Source organism: Myotis daubentonii, chromosome 13, assembly GCF_963259705.1.
Source record: "Myotis daubentonii chromosome 13, mMyoDau2.1, whole genome shotgun sequence".
Taxonomy (NCBI): Eukaryota; Metazoa; Chordata; class Mammalia; order Chiroptera; family Vespertilionidae; genus Myotis; species Myotis daubentonii.
Genome location: NC_081852.1, coordinates 41,332,960 through 41,353,216, shown reverse-complemented (window position 1 = coordinate 41,353,216; position 20,257 = coordinate 41,332,960). Strand labels below are relative to the sequence as shown.

The 20,257-nt window shown below is 41.7% G+C and overlaps 1 protein-coding gene across 2 annotated transcripts in view; it reads right to left on the bottom strand.

Moving 5' to 3' along the window:
* The window catches only part of PLCE1 (phospholipase C epsilon 1), a 292,198-nt gene that overhangs the window by 51,105 nt on the left and 220,836 nt on the right, over nucleotides 1–20,257 (bottom strand). The window contains exons 8-13 of one of the 2 annotated variants that reach the window (XM_059660836.1): nucleotides 12,674–13,349; nucleotides 7,269–7,451; nucleotides 5,790–5,907; nucleotides 4,823–4,976; nucleotides 2,106–2,228; nucleotides 1,884–2,020 (exon numbers count right to left, since the gene is read on the bottom strand). In XM_059660836.1, coding sequence (XP_059516819.1) covers nucleotides 1,884–2,020; nucleotides 2,106–2,228; nucleotides 4,823–4,976; nucleotides 5,790–5,907; nucleotides 7,269–7,451; nucleotides 12,674–13,349 — 1,391 coding nt within the window. The remainder of the gene's footprint in view (nucleotides 1–1,883; nucleotides 2,021–2,105; nucleotides 2,229–4,822; nucleotides 4,977–5,789; nucleotides 5,908–7,268; nucleotides 7,452–12,673; nucleotides 13,350–20,257) is intronic. The other variant, XM_059660837.1, reaches the window with a different exon arrangement.

The window sequence follows — 20,257 nt, the reverse complement described above, 5'->3', positions numbered from 1 at the left end:
ACTTCCTTCTGAAGTTGGTGGGAGTATACCATCTTACACTCCTACTAGCAAGGCTGCAGTGGCGCCACATTGACACCACCTTGGCCAGACATGTTCACTGTGGCCACTTGGAAGACAGCCTGGCATGTTCCCACAGAGTCAACCATGGGCTCATCCTACGACCCAGCAATTGCATTCCGAGGTGTTTACCCACATGAGGTGAAAAGTCACATGCACAATAAAACTTATACACAGTGTTTCATCAGCTTTATTTATCATTGCTAAAACTTGGAAGCAACCAGGAATCCTTCCATAGGCGAATGACTAAGCAAATTATGATAAATCCATACAATGGAATATTATGTATGATAATAAAATCATAATATGCTAATTAGATCAGACAGCCAAACAACCTTCTGGATGTCCTTTCAGACAATCTTCTGGATGAAGCCAGGGCTGCGAGGGCCAAGGCAAGCTGCCACGGCTGCGAGGGCAGAGCCCCCTGCACGAATTTTATGCATTGGGCCTCTAGTCTATAATAATAAAAGTGTAATATGCTAATTAGACTGGACGTCCTTCCGGACGACCTTCCACACGAAGCCGGGGCTGCAAGGGAAGCCGGGGTCCCGGGTGCCAGAGGGAAGCCCGGGTCCCAGGTATCAGAGGGAAACCTACTCTTGCATGAATTTCATGCATCGGGCCTCTAGTTCAGCTATAAAAGGAAATGAGCTATGAAGCCATGAGAAGACATGGAGGGGCCTTACATGTGTATTGCTAAGTGAAAGAAGCCTGTCTGAAAAGGCTATGTACTGCGTGATAGTAAATATATGACATTATGGAAAAGGCAATACTGTGCAGACCGTAAAAAAAAATCAATAAAAAAAATCAGTGGTTGCCGAGGGGTCAGAAGGAGGTGGGTGGCATGACTAGATGGAGCAGGGATTTTTAGGGCAGTGAAACTATTCTCTATAACATGGTAATGGTGAATACATGTCATTATACTTATGTCAAAGCCCATAGAATGTACAGCACAAACAGTGAACACTAATGCAAACTATGGGCTTCAGTTAATAATAATATATCGATATTGGTTCCCTGTATCACATATGCAAGATATTAATAACAGGGGAAACTATGTGGGGAGAGAATACTCGAACTCTCTGTTCTTTGCCCCCATTTTTCTGTAAATCTAAAACTGCTCTTAAAAAATAGCCCATTAAATTTTTAAAAAGTGTGACTGATTCACTAACCCATAGTTATGCACATCTTATGACTAAAGTTGAAAAAGGTTAATATTCTTAGCTAAGGACAATATAGGTTTTAAATAATTAAAAAGCAACTGCATAAAAGAGGACTATTTTTGTTTTTGCTTCGTTGTGATTATATTTCCCAGCAAGAACAGAAGAGCAAAAGAAAAGCCTTTAAAATGCATGGGTGGTGCTGGTGCTGGTGGTGGTGAGTGGCACAGACCAGACGTTCTGGTTTACGTATTCGGGAAAATGTCCTGGGTGTCCAGACAGCAGTGCTCTGCTGAGGTCACCACAGACTCTCGTTGCTAAAGGGCAGACAGCCCCCACCCTGCGGCTGAGCACCCCTCCGCCTGAAGGCAGGGCAGAGACCGGTGGTTCTCAACTGGGACACACCACACCCCAGGGGACACGTGGAAATGGGCGGGAAAGGGGTTCTGGTGGTAAGCTGGTCTGGGGGGCTCTACTGATTAAATGTCCTGAAATACATGGACACCATGATGAATTTCCTCGTCTCAAATGCCAATGTCACCTTGAAAAAAATTCTCCCAATGTTTCGCCATGCTCCAGGTAGCAGCACGCCACGGGAGGCAGGCTGTAGGCGTGTGTGATTCGATAGACAGATCTCCGAGAGAAAGATTAAATTGTTACACAAACCTAGATCAGGCTGAAGACCGCTGGTGTTCTCGTCAATGGTTAGGTTGGTGTAGAGCGGGGCCGACTCAGAGCCCGACCGGTTGCAGGGCACGGCGTAGAGGTCGAAGAGATCCTTCAGGTCCTTGCGGCTCCTTACACTGGGTGAGGAATGAAAACGCCTCGCATGCAGCACTGCTGCTCAAATGTGGGGCTGAGAAAGGGTCAGAAGAAAGCGTGCCATACCTGAAGGATTTGAACAGCTCCACAAATTCAACGAAACTCATGTTGCTGTCGGAAACCATGAAGCTCTGGAAGCCTCTCATTCCTCCTTTGATGCGGCCGTGCCAGCTGCTGCTGCTCCAGGCACTGCAAGAAAACATGGCCTTAACCGGCAGGACGGGCCCTTGCCTGCCCTTCTGCCCCAACGGACGCTCTCGCGTGAAGCAATATGCCCAAAAAGATGGACTGCAAGTCATTTGAGGTGGAGGCTATTTTCATTCCTCTCAAAATTAATCCGTATTATGTCAGAGGAGGTCAAACATATTAGATATTGAAATGGCCTCATGTTTACAGACTATTTAATAAGGACATGAGGCTGAGGTTAATATGCTTCCACTAATTAAAACAGTTTTTTGAAATCACAGGCCAGTGGGGGTGGGGAGTGGGCAGGGAGGAATGTAAATGTGTCTTTGAAGAAAAGTCTTTTTTTTAAAAAAGGGCCCCAAACTACTGGATTATAACCTATGGAAAATTATGCATGGTCCCCCCACCCCTATATTCTGAATTACAGAAACCCATTTAAGAAGAATGTCTTGAATATCTTAATGTCTACTTTTTGTCCTTTTTAAACCAGTTCTTAGATGAATTCGGGGAAGGGCTTTTAATGCTAATGGAAAATGTGAGTCAGAAAAATATTACGAATGGAAAGAAGCCAACTCTGTCTAGGATTATATTTGCACCTGCCAAAGCTGTATCTATTCAGAATAAAAATATCAGTCAACTAGATCAAAACTTCAGTCTGGCTGTTTCACAACATTTTTTTTTTTTTTTTTTTTTTAACGTTCTATACTGGTTCCCTGACGGGATAGTATGAGAAATGTTTTGTCTGGTTGTTAACCAAATCAATGAACAAGGTCTTTCTTTTTCTTTCATTTTTGTCTTTTATTTTTCACTTTAGAAATATTTCAACTTATATAAGAAAGTACAGAGAATATTGTAATGAATAGACTGTTTACCCTTAATCCTGCTAACAATGCTTACTCATAGAAAATGATTCTGTGCTGACATCTCAAGGTTAAAGGAAGAGTATTACAAAAGGCTAGATTTGTATTATTTTGAGGGAAAAGGTTGTTGATCGTCCACATGTGTGGGGAATAGAGGGTGGAGGTTCAGGTAGAGGAAGGTCCCATAAAGTGGTTTATCACTTGCTATAAGCAGGGAAGTCCCTGTCTTCCTTCTAGTTCCAGGTCTAGCCACTGTCTGAGGGCAGCCCCCGACTTCAGGAAGCTCCATGTGTCTACTCTTTCCCTTTCTGGCTCAGATTTGGTTCTCCCCTTGAACAGTATTCAGGCTGATTTTTCTTCTGCCTTGTCTCTTCCTTCTGTTTTAGAACACTTGGTGGGCTGTGGTGCCGGTCCATCTGTGATCTTGCATCTGATATGTTAGCTTCTCTACTTCTACCTCTTTAAAAATATTTTCCTCTCTTATTCTGCCCCTCCTTTCCCTGCTCATGAGTGATTGAAATAAAGGGAAAGGCTATTTACTCCCAGTTACTTGGCTATTTTGTTCATCAAGGATGCTGTATAGGCTGAAATATAATGTAGAGAATTCTGATTCTTTGTAGCTTTTAAATGTGTTACACACCTAAACTTATGGTAAAGTTGTAAGAGTGACACAAAGAATTCCCACGTACCCTTGGCCCAGTTTCACCAAGTATAGAAATCTGAATGCATAAAGCTTACATTGTGTTCATTATTCACACTGTGAAAGAATGCTTCCCTTTAAAAAATGATTTACTGTAGTGTGTGTGTGTATGTTGGACTGCTCTAGGTACCTCACAGACCCATTTCCTCCTCCCACTCTCCTCTCAGATAAAGTGAAGTGTCTATTTTATCTTGGTTCTGTCTGAAATCTCTGCATTTCTTAAACTTTAGTGTGAGGTTGAGGGTGATGGTGTGGCTTTCTGATTCCTTTGGAAGGCTTTCATTTTAATATTGTTTCTTCTGAGAGGGTAGATGTTGTTTCAAATCTGTAATTTGCATGGACTGTATAAAATAATTGACTATAACACCAGCTTTGAAATGATCTAAACGTATCTGACTTGCTGTAATACATTCATTTCTCTAGACATGTAGAGCTTATTATATATAAGAAGAGTATTAAATATATTTCACCCATTAGCAAAGGGTCAAGCAGCTTACTTTAAAACTTAATTTATTCTTCATTTAGAGCAGTGCCATCCACTAGAACTCTCTGCAGTGATACAAAGATTCCGTACCTGCACGGTTCAGTCTAGTAGCCACCAACCACTTGCAGCATTCTGAAAGTGGTTAGTGTGACTGAGAAATGAACCTTTAAATTTTTTATTGTATTTAGAATTTTAAATTTTATTTAATTTTAATTAATTTAAATAGCCTTCCCCTCTCCCCCCACCCGGGGCTAGTAGCTACTATATTGGACAGTGCTAATTTGGAGAATTACAGCTCAGATTTTGTTACTGCTATTGCCCTTTGAGGGGCTGATGTGTCAAATAATTAGGAGCAATTATAGCACTATGAGAAGATAGGGCTATAAAATCAGGAAAATTAGGGGCACGTAAAAACTCGGGGTCTTTCCGTTCTCAATGTCATTGCTAAGTCAAAACTAGAGACAGTCTTTCCACAGAGCACTGGAGGAAGATGCCCTGCTACACAGCCTGACTGCCGTGAGGGTCCTGCTGTTTTATCATGTTAAGGCCCCACCTGGACGGGCTCTTGTTTGAAGACAGCACAGGGGAGGACACTGGCCTGATGGGAGATGACGTCCCGGCAGCCAAGATGGGGGACCCAGCCGTAGTCAGAGAATGGGCTCTTCTGGAAGGGAGAGGGTTAGGCGGGCTTGTGATGGCATTCGCCTCTGTGAGCGAGAGAGACAAAAGAGACAATGACCCCCTTTCCCTCAGAATCAAAGACAACAAAGATGCTTCTGGATGTCTGAGCAAATCATACTCTATACAGCAATTTCTACACAAGGAGCATCAAAATATTCGGATGAATGAACTCATCTGGAGGGTTCTCAACCATGGTACAGATGAGAATCATCTGGGGGAGGTTAAAAAGTATGCAGCTGTTCAGGTCCCAGCCACAGCGTCTGAATCAGTGGCTGGAGTGTGGACAGGGCACCAAGATACTTATTTATTTATTTATAATATATTTTTATTGATTTCAGAGAGGAAGGGAGAGGGAGAGAGAGAGAGAGAAACATCAATGATGAAAGAGAATCATTGATTGGCTGTCTCCTGCACGCCCCCTACTGGGGATCGAGTCCACAACCCAGGCATGTGCCCTGACCAGGAATCGAAACCCATGATGTTTTGGTTCCTGGGTCAACGCTCAACCACTGAGCCACACCCGGCTGGACCAGATATATTTTTTAAAAGCTCTATTTTCCAGCTGGGGTTGAGAATCACTGGTCTAGCCCATCAAATTGTATCCTGTATGGCTAATACTCCCTGTCAATAATAGCAAGGTAAGTGATGAGAATTTTCTTCCAAGTACACAGTGCTTGCAGAAATACCTCTAGGGTTCCATCATCTAGTTAAAACAAAGGTAAGTACATTTCACAAGATAAAGAGTTCTGCTAAGAATGCCCACCACACTTAAATTACCATTTAAACCCAATGTGTATTTTTCTCATACAAAAATGTCAGCTGGGACTGTGCTGCTTTACCTGACTCCTCTTGCTCGTTAATGTCCTGAGGATCAGAGCCACTCCAGCTTCGACACTCTTTGTGCAGTTTGGCCTTTCGGGTGGCCATCTCGTCGTCGGTGGCCTCTCCACTCTCACCCTGGGAACACAAAACGCACAGTGGTTCCCCATCTGTGTTTCTCTTCCATCACTGCTTTAGTCCGGGCAGGTCCCTATTTTCTGAGGGACCCACCTTCAAGGCTGCCTCCCCCCTGGGGAAGCCAGTAAAGACCCACGTGAAGGCTGACCAAGTATTCACATGGAATATTATCCCATTTGTCCTTCACTATACAGCAGCACTCCTCAGGGGAGGGGGCCCATAAAAGGAGGCACGTGATCCCTGGAATCTCCACGTAGAGACAGAACCATAAAGCAGATAAAGTTCCACTTAGGCAGCAATAGCCTCCTATCTGCAACCCTGGGGAAAATATACCATCATGTTATAGTGATAATGTATATAATGAAATATGTAATAAATAATAATAAATATATTGTGATAAAAAGCATAACATAAAATTCACCACCTTACCCATTTTAAGTGTGGGAACTATATGTGCCTTGTTGTGCAACAATCCCTAGAACTTTCTCACCTTGTCAAACTGAGACTCTATACCCACCAAATAACTCCCCTCCCCCCGCTCCTGGCCACCACCATTCCACTTTCTGTTTCTAAGAGCTGGGCCGTCCTAGTGCCTCATGTAAGCGGCACCACACACTACTCGTTCTTTCGTGACTGGCTTTTTTCACTTAGGGTAATGTCCTCAAGGTGCACCCATGTTGTAGCATAGGAAAGAATTTTCTTCCTTTTTCAAAGCTGAATTATATTTCATTGTATGCCTACATCACCTTTTCTTCATCCTTCATTTGTGGATGAACATTTAGGCTGCTTCTCATAACACATTTAGAAGGTCCTCTGAGATCTTCATAATCTGATCCCCGTTCCTTCCTCGTCCTTCCTCGCCCAGCACAGAGCCCCTGCTCCAGCTTGGAGCATGAACTCAGAACTACATGTGCTTTCCTGAACAAGCCACATCTTTCATGCCTCTCTGTTGCCTCATCTGCCTGGGATGCTTTTCCCTGTGTTGTCTGTTTGGTAAACTTCTATACAACCTTCAAGACTCATATGTCAATTGCTCTGTGAAGTCTTTCCTGCCTGCCTCTCAGCCCTATATCTTCCTTCTCTCCGCTCTTAAAGCACTTTGCAGGCGGCTCAACAATGACTAATTTAGATCTCACTGTGTTTGCTAACACATCTGTGTCCGCCTATGGACCCTGACTTTTTCCTGGTGTTGTTGATTCAGTTCCTAGCACTGGGTGTGGCCCCCAGGAGGTGCTGGGTAGACCCTTGTACTTCATTTATTTGATGCCTTATGTTGTCCCCAATCCAAATAGCCTAAAATCATTTATGGTGCTATAGACCATGCAATGGTCCCATGTTCAATTAAACAAGTAACACTCTACCCTCATAAGGATTTTCTTCTTCTTCTTGGCAGTACTGATGCCCAGGGTGTTGTTCCTCTGCATGTTGGGCTTCTCGGCACTCTTTGCTGATGTCCCAGGGCTGGGGTTTCGAGTACTCCATCGTCTGCCACCAAACAACTCCACAGCGTGAGCCAAAGTTGGGCCTTCATACCGTCCATCCTCCTGTAGAAGAACCATATGCTGAACATAGACGGGAACAGCAAGCAATGGGGAAGTAAATACATGCATGGCTTCCAGGAAATTCCCAGGGATGGAGGAGCACAGACAGCCACTGAGGAATAACAATCCGGCCACCCAAGTGGCTCTATTTTCTAATCCTCAGGACTCTGTGGGGGATTTCATCACATCCTCTGCAGTCCTGGTCACCTCCCTGCTGAGTTCCAGTGACGTGCTTTAATAGGGCCATGTTCAACTGGTATTAACAAAAATAATTTCCCTTCCCATTTTCCAAGGTTATGTACAGAATTACCACTGCAAAAAAATTCATTAAGACGTATTTTGCAAATTAGGGCTTTGGAGGACTTGGGTGTGTGTGAAATCTGTTTAAGTAAAATCAATCCTTATTTTTTATTGTTTTACTCTAGGTATTTTCACATTGTTTGATGCTTGGGACAGTCTGATTTAAAGATAGGGTATGTGGCATACCTAAAATTCACTCTGGAGGGTTCTGAGGAACACCTCAAAGAGTTGGGCTGCCATCCTCCCAAGTGACTAATATCCGAGAATAGAGCGCCCAGGGACTCAGAACACCAGGCATATGATGATGCTGTGAGCAGCAAAAACACACTCGAAGGGCAGGCAGTGACCTGCAGTAGCTGTTTCTCCTAAGGCAATGCCATATAACATGCAGTGAGCAGCAAGAATTTATTCATTGAATTAAATATTAATAGTTCAATTGATAATGGTAAAAAATTCTCCCTATAAGTTAGGAAACCCAGTTAATAAAACTACAAAAAGTTGCATATGAATTAAAGATATTGATAGCTCACAGGTTGCATAAAAGGGCTCTTTTAAAAATACTTTCCATTTACTACCTTTATTTTCTGCAAATGTTTAAGGCTAGCCCTCCTTTGTAGTTCCAAAGAAGTGGCTGTAAATGGATTTTGCTTTGTAAATAATAAAGAGGCCTTGTGTGTGTGTGTGTGTGTGTGTGTGTGTGTGTGTGTGTGCGCGCACGCGCACGTGCCTGCTCCTTCTTCCTAATGTTCAATGACTGTCTGATTTTATGACTTGAGTTGTGACTATCACTTCCTGCATCCTGTTCAGGATCCCAGGATGCTGAGCAAATTAGGTACTTGATGTGGGAAACTTTTGGTGCTCTCTTGTAGTGGATATCTGTGATTTATACCTGTCCATTAATCATTTCTCTTTTCTCTAACCATACCCCAATTTTACTTTATCCCTTATCCCCTGGATATAGTCAGGGGTATAGCATCCCTTGACCAATGGTTGACACAGGATCCAAAGAAACCCATCAGAACTTCCCTCCCTGGAAGAAGAATCTTGAATGCAGTGATGCAAGAATAAAAATGGCTGGAGATCATTCCACCTGGTGTAGGCTTGCTGAAGAAAGTCCCGGCTAACAGGTCCCTACAATTGGTTCCAAAGTAGCCAATGACCCAATTTCATAAATAGGTTTTATCTACCTTACTGAATAGCATACTCTACATACAAAAGAAATTTTGTGAAAATTTTATCTATGGGTCTTAACTAATACATTTTCCAAAATTTAATAACTCCATTAAAATTTAAAACTCTGCAAAAGATACTATTAAGACAATTAGAAGACAAGCCACCGAATGGGAGAAAATATTTGCAAAAGAAACATCTGATAAAGGACTGCTACCCAAAATATACAAAGAAATCTTAACATTCAACAAGAAGAAGGCAATCAACCTGATTTAAAAAATCACCAGACTGTAACAGATACCTCAGCAAAGAAGACATACAGATGGCAAGTAAACAAGCCCAGAGTGAACACTAAGATAAACTGTGGACTTTGGGTGATTATGATGTGTCAATGTAGGCTCACCCTTTGTAAGAAAATGTACCATTTCGGTGCTATAGGGGAGCCTATGCATGCATGGTGGTGGGAGGTTCATGGAAAATCAATGTACCATTCTCTCAATTTTATTGTAAAACCAAAACTGCTCTAAAAAGGAAGTCTCTAATGAGAAATGTAATAGACCCAATTACCTTCTATGTATAAATGAATCTGTCTCTACTGCGTTGGCTTCTCTAAATCAGAACATCCCAACATGGGCCAGACTTTAGTCTGAACGAAAATATCTTAGGCCTGAAAAAGGCAGGATTCCTTTGTTTAATCTTTAAAGGAGATGTTCTGGGATCTGAAATGTGGTTAGAATCTTTCTTTCATTTTATACAAAACAATAACCTTGTTTGGGATGGGTGAAGGATACACCTTCTATTTTTAATTTGGGAGAAGGACTACTGTGATGAAAGCACATTCTCAGTTTTAGAAAAAAGTTCATGTGGAAGTTGGGGATCAGGAAATCGATTCCTTAAAAGATATTCATGCCCTAAATGGTCTGGCTCAGTGGATAGAGCATCAGCTTGTGGACTGAAAGGTCCCAGGTTCGATTCTGGTCAAGGGCATGTACCTTGGTTGCGGGCACATCCCCAGTAGGAGGTGTGCAGGAGGCAGCTGATCGATGTTTCTATCTCATCGATGTTTCTAACTCTCTATCCTTCTCCCTTTCTCTCTGTAAAAAAATCAATAAAATATATATTTTTTAAAAAGATATTCATGCACTTTTACCTCTTAGCATATCTTTGCACATGATATATTGAAGACAGTTAAACTAATCTAATCCTTTGAATAAGTCCTTATTTTTCTTGAAGATAGCCAGATTTGTTTCTGTTGCTTACTACCAAAGAAGTCTGTCTAACTGGTAATCCTATACCTAACCTTCTCAGCTTCCCAGAGATCTTTCCAAATACCCAGGATTATGGGTTCTTAGCTCTGCCCATGATAATCTTGAGCCAAAGTTGTTGATACTAGTTTTTCCTCTACACTTCACATCAAATCTCTGTATGGTTTACTTTTTTTTACTTTCCTGTATTTCTAGGCTTCATTACAAATGTCACTATTTCTTCTTGACTTTTGTTTTATCTCCTGCTACTATTTCCATTAGATCAATTTACTAAAATTAAAATACTTTTATTTGAAGGTAACGTCGCATACATTCATCACACAAGGGGACTCGAATGTTAGAAATATTATTTTCCATACAAGCTCTTCCCAAAGTAGAGATAAAGAAATACTCTTGCAGGGCCCTTCAAAGAAGTTTGGAAGAACTCAAGACTTTTTTAAAAATAAATTTCTTTAACTTAAATATACATTTAAATAGGTTTCTTTTGTACTTGGGAATCCTCGGAGCCTTAAATGTGCTAAGCCTTATTATAAGTCACCCAGAGGGGCATTTGCATGCTGCCTATTTGACCTTTTGTTCTCGGAGTACCAAATTAGCATCATTTTGATGTTCCCTAAGATAGTCTGAGAACAAGTCTGTATAATAGGAAAATCGTCAGTTTGTTGACCAAGAAATCTCTAGTGTTTATTTCTAAGACATGTTGCCTGCCTTCCTAGGCAGTTCACGTAGAACAACGTTTTGAGGAAGAACATCACCTGTTTTCAGAAGAGACTGAGATATATGGAGTTGTTTTGCCTTTACACTGTAACCACTTGGTTCCATGCAGGGAGGAGGGACCAGGGTTTGGTGGGGGAAGGGAGAGGTGTAGCCGGGTTTGCCGCTGATAGGACTGAGTCTGCTCTAGGTCACTTCCTGTGTCTTTGCTCTAGCAGCACCTCTTCCTTCTTCTCATAAGCTGTTCATGGTGCCTCTTTCAGTAAAAACTGAGAAACCAAGTACACTTTATGGGTTAATTCAGCTACTGTATGCTCTAAGCTTGGGAAGGAAACAAATGGAGCCAATAAATCACATAGGCTTTGTGCTGTGGTTGTAATTGAGCTCAAAGACTTCGGATAATTTATGGCCAGGTTGACTGGATTTCCATGATTCTATAAGGCTGCGGAATGATTTTAAGTAAAAATCAGTATTCATAATCGCTCCTGAAGACCCGTCCTCCAAGCAGCTGACAGCATTAAAAGCTCCCTGTGGAGTAGATAGGAAGCAGGTATTCTGGTTCCCACTTTAGATGAATTAACTAAAACTGGCTTTGTGCTGTGTGGCATTAGCATACCCGTGTATGTAGGCCTATGTGCTTATTAATTAATTAATCAAGTACTTATTCAGGACATGATCTCTCTTCAGAGGTATTGCATGGGCACGAGGAAGCGGGAAAGCAGGAGAATTATATGCACCTCTCTTTACATCCCACAGGGGAAATGTGTCTACTTGTCAGAAACATGTTAGAACTGTGGAAAGTACATGAAATCAGTCATTTTAGTACTTTAAGTCATAGTTCTATTTGTTCTGTGACACTAGTAAAAAAGTTAAGTTCCCTCTTCTCCCAGAGATAGAAAAGCATAAAAAAGAGGAACCGAATGCTTTGATACAGCTTGTTTGACAATGCTATCTACAGTGTCGCCTTGTGGTGGGGCCTGTGACTTGGTATCCAGTCTCTGCCCTGCTTTCTCCACAAGCACAGTGTCTCTTCTCACCACCTCTTTCAGCCCAGTCCCACTGTCAGTCCTGAACACAGTGGGGGGTGTGACCGTACCTGATAATTTAGGGTTAATGAGAGACTCAGGTTCAGCAGCCGACTGTGAGGAACTACCTCCCAAAGCTGCTTCCACTGCGAACCTTGTTGGGAGGAACTCCACGTGAGTTATCCCACACCTGGGAAAGTTTCTGTTGACCTTAGAAGTTCTATAGTTGGAAATACAGTCAGTTAAATAACTTCCCAAGAGTCACGTAGCATATTAGGTGGTGGAGCAGGATTTGTATTCCTAAAGCGAAGGTTTCCAATGTATCAGTTAGTCCCTAATTAATAACAAAAGTGTTCAGATCACAATGCTTTCAATGGAAACTTTAAGGGAAAATGCTTTTACATTAACTGGTTTCTTTCCAGACGTGAGAGGTACAATGACCACAGTCACTATTTTCATACCAAATAATAATAGGACTTACGATGAGCCAATATCTTTTATATATATGAATTTACATTATGCCTTTACACATATTAACTCAATGAAACCTTATAGCCACCCTATGAATAGGTATTGCTGTTATTCTCATTTTATAGATAAAGACTGAGCACAGAGAGGCTAAGTAAAAGCTGCCCTAACACTCAGGTAGGAAGTGACTGAGCTGGGAGAATGAGCCCTGGTGGTCTGGTTGCCAAGATTTATACCTGGAGAATGATGCTATTGAGGAGAGAGGGAAGGTCACACCCCTTACCTGATAGAGGCTGACGTACTGTTTCCGCAGCCACTGCTGTCTTTGGTCAGGGAACTTCCTCATCTTTCTCACAGCTCTAGTGAGTTCCAACAATCCACTGAAGAGCATTTTAGCTGTGTGCTTCGGTGCCACAAAGTGCAGTAATCTATTGTCCGTGGTCTGAAGCCCATAGAGCAGTGTCACACCAGTCTCCGAGAGAAGCATGCTACTCAGTTTGTTCTGAACACACACAGTGTGTATATCAATGCTAGGGTGCCCCATGTACACAGCCTTTACGGAAAACAGATCCAAGACCCCCTCCGCCAGGCCACTTAATCCAGCGTTGCCCAGTAATGGGAATTTGCCAGGCTCGGACGTGGCAGTAGGCATACCAAGTTTTGCTTTTGCACTGGCTGGGGAGGCTGTGGTGGGCTTTATCCAGGTCAAGGTGCTATTGTCAGGCTGAAGCTGGAGGAAGCAGCGGGCAGAGAGGTGCGTGTCCTGGTCATAGTGGATGACCGTGGCCCCCTGCAGCAGGAACTGGTGCACGTCAGCTCGGATGGACAGCACATACCATGGGATGAGCTCTATCCCGTGGTCAAAGGCCTTCTGTGGCTCTTCTAATCCATGAGGGTCCCACTCTTTGGGCTGCTCAAAGATGTCATTTTCTGTATCTAGCAAATCTCCAATTACAAACCTGATGGAAAAAGATACAAATTTGGTCTGTCTTATAAGCAGAAGTGAGAACAACACAAAGCCTTTTACTGACACTGGACAGCATTTTTTATTCCACTATGAATTAAAATTAGCATAGAAAACATAAAATGCTAACAGTCACAGTAATTTTTTATAGCTATCCTTGTATTCTAAAACCTTATATATAGTGATATTATAAACACAGGGATAAGGAAAGAAATTACTAGATTAGTTACGTATTTTAATGTCAACAGCAATCATCATTATGTATTCATTTTCCCTCTTGTGTCAGGAACTGTGTTAAATATTCTTACATACATTTTTGCACTTGACCCTACTTTCGAAGTAAGGTTTCTGCTATTTTTTTTTTAAATCCTACGAAGATACCTGAGGTTCAGAAGGGGTGGGTAACTCGCTCCAGGTTACCCAGCTCAGAAGAGGCCTACCCGAGGCAGGATTCTGGTCTGTCTGACTCTAGCTTGGAACCTTTATCACTAGGTTCTTTTGCCTTCAACTTGATCATTAACAAGAGTCATGACCTGAATACAGCAGGGCTAAAGTAGGCAAATCAAGACTTAATAAGCTGGCCTGAGAAAAGCCTCTGTTAAAAATCAAACACGATTAGTTCAAAGACACTCGTTGGGAAATAGAGTCAAGGCGGCCAGAGGAGCAATACAGGTCTCCTTGACACAATCTTAGATTCTCACTGGGTGTGTATGCACACGCGCGTGCACACAAAGGACTTGTCTGCTTAGAAAAGTTAGCATGTTTCCTTCCCTGAGTGAGGAACCTGTGTTTTTAGAGCAAGAAGAATCTGGGAGTGGAGAGGGGGGAAGGCAAGGGAGATCACTGCCTCCTTTCTATCTGGTCGCTTGGGTAGGAACATGCCCAAGAGAGATTCATTCTCTTCAAAGCATGAGGGATTGTTAGTAAGAGCAAGGTTTCTGCTGTTTGACCCATACACAAGCAAAGGGGTGAGTAAAACTGAGGAGCAGGTCCACACATGTCTGGTAAGGAATGTTCCCATCGTCCTGAGGCGCTTGGGCAGCCCACTGCCTCTTGGGGAAGCATGAGCAGCAGCAGCAGCACTGGGCTTCTTAGACTCAGTCTAGATTCTGGTCCCTGAGCAGGATCCCAGTCCTGCTTCCAAATAGCAGGTCTTCCTCCTCGCCTCACATAAATAGATATCCTTAAAAAAAGGAAAGAAACCTATAGGAGATCTCACAAATCTGAAGGTGAGAATATCCTTTTCAGGTTACCCACCCTGGAAACAACCCAAATGTTCAGCAACGGTAAAATGGATAAAATATGGTGTACTCATACAATGTAATTCTGCACAGCAATGAAAATAATACCCAACAGCTAACTACGTGCAACAACATGGGCAAATCATAAGTAAGACACACAAGAAATAATACTGCATTTATATACATGTAAATTTCTAAATCAGGAAAAAATGTAGAAATGCATAATAGTGGTAAAATTATAAAGAAAAGCAGGACATATTATCATAAAATTGACAGCAGTGAATTTTTCTCTAGAGGGAGAAATTAGTGATATAATTAAGAAGGGAAATAAAGGGTTTATGGGAGCTGGTAATGTTTCCACTCTGGATGGTAGTTATGCACATATTCACTTGATAATTATTCAAATACACCAGTTTTTAAGAAAATGTTAAATTTTGGAATAGTTTTAGATATGTAGAGAAATTGCAAAGAGAGTATACCTCTGCATCCACTTTACCCTATTATTAACATCTTATATTAAGGATGGTATATTTGACACAATTCATAAACCAAGACTGATACATTACTATTCACAACAGTCCATACTCTATTTAGATTTCCTTCATTTTTTACCCATGTCCTTTTTCTGTTCCAGGACTCCATCAGGACACCACATTGTATTTAGTTGTCCTGTTTCTTTAGGCTCCTCTTAGACATGACGGTTTCTCAGCCTTTCCTTGTTTTTGATGATCTTGACAGTTTTGAGAAACACTGCTCAGGTATTTTGTAGAATGTCCCTCAGTTAGAATTTGCCTGATATTTTTCTTATAAGTAGACTGGGGTCCGAGGTTCTGGGCAGGAAGCCCACAGAGGGAGTGCCATTCTCATCACGTTATATCCAGGGAACAGACTGTCAACATGACTTACCCCCGTTGACGCTGACCTGGGTGAGGGGGTGTTGGTCATGGGCTGTTTTTTATTTTAAAACCTCCTCTCTATACTGTCCTCTTTGGAAGGAAGTCACTAGGCGTAGCCCATGTGTAAGGAGTGAGGAGTTATGTTATGCTCTATCTCCTACAGGGCAGAGTATCTAAGTTATTTGGAATTATCCCTTCTCCCCCATTTTTTTTTATTTATCATTTATAAATATGAACTCGTGCATATTTATTTAACACTTTAGTCTATAATCTAATGCTACTTTATTTTGCTCAAATTGGCTATTGGGAGCTTTTGCAGTCGGCTCTTGTGTACTTTTTTAAAAAACAGCCCATGACCAACACTCCCTCGGCCAGGTCAGCGTCCACGAGGGTAAGTCATGTTGACAGTCTGTTTTGTTGTTTTTCTAAGCACATCTCTACTTTCTGGCACAACAACATGTTCCTGGCTCATCTTGTGTGTTTCCAGCCCCCGTCTTAGAATCAGCCACTTCTCCAAGGAGCTTTGCTTTCTTCTCTTGAAGAAAGTTATCGGAAATCGAGATCTGGTTGCTCTGTGCAAAAATACATTCATTCTACTTTATGCACTTAATGTCCCATTTCCACATAAAAAGGTGAAGAAAGAAAGAAAAAAAAGTTCTTTGTAGACACTTAGTTCCATCCTTATGAAATTGCTCTCAGTACAATGGAAAACCAATACTTGTGTCCTCTTACATATGCTATACTGATGCCCAGGCCCCCCCCACATATAGCATGTGATTAGGAACACGCCCTCTAGAATCACTCTATGTCTACTGGTCAGCTCCACCACCTATTTGCTGGGTGACCTAGTCAAATCACTCAACTTCTCTGAGCCTCACTTCACCTATCAGTTACTGGCAAAAAGACAATACCCATTTCACAGATAAATGATGAAGTTCAAGTAAAATAATGCGTGTAAAGCACACAGCGCAGCATCTGGCTCAGTGAAGTATACCACTATGATTAAGTGTAGGAAGACGGAGGTTTCTTCCCTCCCACCTCTCCTTCCCCACTTCCGTTCCTGAGCCTAACCCGGCCCAGCTGTTCCTCTAGAGGGGCTTTCTTTAGACCACATCCAAGCCCTTTAATCTTTTTATTTCCTTTCTTTGGAACCATTTCCACATTCTCCATGTCATCATTTTTGTTTTTGTTTTGTTTTGTTTTTAAAGTACAAAAAGGATTCAATTGGGAAGTGTTAGTACCCATGAAATACAACATATGTTAAGCTGGACTTAAATTTCTGATTTTCATTTAGCAAGAGAAATGGTGTTTCCCATATTTTGTTTAGTTTGAGTTCTGAACTAAATCAAGTATTTTCCAGCCAAAAAAACAAACACACACAAAAAAACCAAAACCCCTTCAAGCATTAATTATGAAGAATAGTGTCTGGAAAGGAAAACTCTAAGCTTTTCTGGAGCCCATTTCTGCTGCTCAGAGATGGTGGGAGCTGGGAGAGGGTATAGACACCCTTTCTTGGAGTCAGTTCCTTCCTTCCTTCCTTCCTTCCTTCCTTCCTTCCTTCCTTCCTTCCTTCCTTCCTTCCTTCCTTCCTTCCTTCCTTCCCTCCCTCCCTCCCTCCCTCCTTCCCTCCCTCCCTCCCTTCCTTTTCAGAACTAAAGAACGAATGCTCAGTGTTAATATTCCATTACAAAGCATTCTTCCAAGGATGAGCGCCCAGATAAAACTGACAATTGTCTGTAAAGAAATAAGTTCCTTTCGAGAAGGAACCTAGCAGCTTTGTCTCTTAGTGGATTTTATGCACTTCTGTACCTGACCCTCTCAGGAGACACGTTTCTGTGGGTTTACAAAAAGGAATAAGGTGGAAGTTAAGGATTTATTTAGGAACCAAATAACATTAACTAAATGTCAAAGATGTGGTTTATCGGTAAAGAAACTACCTTGTCAAACAAGGCATATGTCTTGAGAGGACAACGGAGTAAAAAGAGAAGCAAAGTTTGTATCCCACCCCCGAGGGCTTCTGTAGCAGCCTCCAGTTAGAAACCATAAATTGATGGATAAACACTTTTCTAATGTTCCCTGGTGAAAATATCCTATTAGGGGACAAGTGTATTTTCTTAATAACCCTTCACGACTTCCTACAAAGTTAATATGATTACCTGAACATACTTCATCAGGTGATAAGCCTAAATTAATTTTGTAAGATCAGAGAAAATGTATACCTTTTCCAAAGGACTAACTATAGCTGCTCTCTATCTAATAAACATCCAGACTTCTAAGCTTGCTTCTGGCAAGTTCTTGCTTTTAATTAACCTAGCACTTTCCTCAACAACCGGCAGCTTCTAAATCATATCTGGGTGGTGTGTGGACTTGGGAGCCCGTTAGCCTGAGGTTACCTCCTGGCCCTGCTGGGCGAGGGATCACGAGGAAAACGCAACTGCTGTGAGGATTGAATAATGTAATAGATGTAAAATATTACAACAAAGTTTCCTAACAGTGGCTTTCAATAAGTAACAGCACGTTAAATATTACTAATGTCATTATTGTCGGGATTGTATTTACAACGTCAGTATGAGGCTCCGGACCCAGAATGGATTCCCAAGTCCTGGAAACGGTGCCTGCTGGTCTGCTTTCAGTGACTTTATCAAACACCCCACGCCCGCCTCGTGTGTCCAGCGCTTCATTTCAGAGTCGCAGTCACTTGGGGTAAAGAAACTGTTCCTGGTACTGAGACACAGAGGTTACAATGTGAGCATTTCAACATGGCTTCACAGGTTTTGTAAAAGAAATATTTACATTTTTGAGCTTTTCTCCCTCCTCCTAAGAGTGCTTAGAAGCAGGATCTGGAAAATGGGAAGCGGAAGAGAAATGTTCTTAGGATGTAGACGATAAAACCGTTAGGAAGAGAACAAGAGAATAAACAGAAGGCTGGAAATAAAAATGTCATGCGAGGTGACAGGATTAGGTAAGAAATTTATCACTTGAAGGAACCCCCAGCAAAAGGAAAAGATGGTGAAGGCGAAGGGAAAGCTCAGAGGCTTGGTCTCGGAGGCTCAACCAAAGGTAACACTCCTGAAGGTATTTTAGAACGGTGGACACGTTTAATTAACACCCTACCCCAAAACAAGTAAAGGTTGTTATAAAAAAAGAGCCCTATGAAATGCATTATTTTATCTATTCAGGGATGATATTTCCCTTACAGTAGGATTTAAGGAATGAATTTTTGCCAGATCTCTCAATATGAAGAAAAGGTTTTCCCAAACGTCTCTTTGATTTTTCTTACAAATATTGTGAAACTTGTGATAAATCATGACTCCATCTTCCCTCTGGCCATTAAGAATCTCAGAACAAAATTAAGTCACTATAAAGAATGTAGAGCATACACTTTTGTATTATTTCTCCCTAACTTATTTTCCTTAATATCTTCAATTATTTATATTTATTCTGATAGGCATCTACAAATTTTTTTGTGGAAGGAGGTAGATATATACATAGATACCTACACAGGTTAATAGAGGTAGATAGAGGTTAAGACCTTAAATGGCTATGAGACGCTCCTTGGGTAGACATGTGCTTATTTGTAAGTGGTCCCCTAATACTGTATATGCTAACACATATATGATGCTCTCTCTCTCTCTCTATATACACACACACACACACACACACACACACACACACATATACACACACACATATACATATATACATACACACACATATGTATAATACTAATGTTAACACACTGTTACTGAGAAAACTTTCAAGTAATCTTTGAACTGAGATAAACTTAAAAGAAAGCTACCTGTGAGACATTTGAGCTTTAGGGCTGGGACACTGGTGAGGGCACTAACAGTTCACCGCTGAGCACCTGAGTCCTCTGTGGAGGAATGAGCAAGGAAGTGAGGTCTGGAAGGAGGCCCGAAGAAATTTGGAATATAGGTTTACCTCCTTAAAACATGATAGCATTAGCGGTTCAGATACAAAGCATTCATTTCTGTGTTCATCACTAAGTCTAAGTATCCAGTACTCCAATTCCAAATAAATTATTTTCTGAAAACACTGTCACTCTTCCCATCATAGGCTCACATACATACACAGACAACCGGGAAAGACTCTGCAAAATGAAAGCAATGGCTTACGAACACACACACACACACACACACACACACACACACACACACACACACACACACGTATAAGGACCCTAAGACAATGGCAAGGTCTGACTCATGAGTACTGTTTACAATAAAACCTTTCGTGGCAAAGATGCCAACACCAGTAGACCTAACAGTTTTGGAGGTGCTGAAGGATTCATTCCTCCAGCTGGGCCAGGCTCTGCCATTTGAGATGGGCTTGACCGTGACTAAACAGCCTTGAAGAGAAGCAACGCATGCCCCCCTGGTTTCTGGTCTTCCATTTGGTTGTGGGTAAGCACATCTGGCTAGATTGCAATGCCTGCTGAAAAATAGCAATTGGGACAACTAAACAGTTGCAAAGCTGAGGTTGTCATCTCATAGAGCTGTGTTTCTGAAAGTGAGATCCTTGACCACCTGACTTAGAATCACTCAAAGGTTGGGGGAAGCTGCTAAAAATACTATCTAGGTCTCACTCTACCCCTACTAAATCACTATATTTCATTTTAAAAGTGTTAATACTCACCACTCCTGTGTTCCACTCAGTGATTATTAAAAACTATTTACAAAGCAACTATGAAATAAACAAATGGGACCATGGTTCTAATCCTGAAATTTAATTGGTTGAATTTTTAG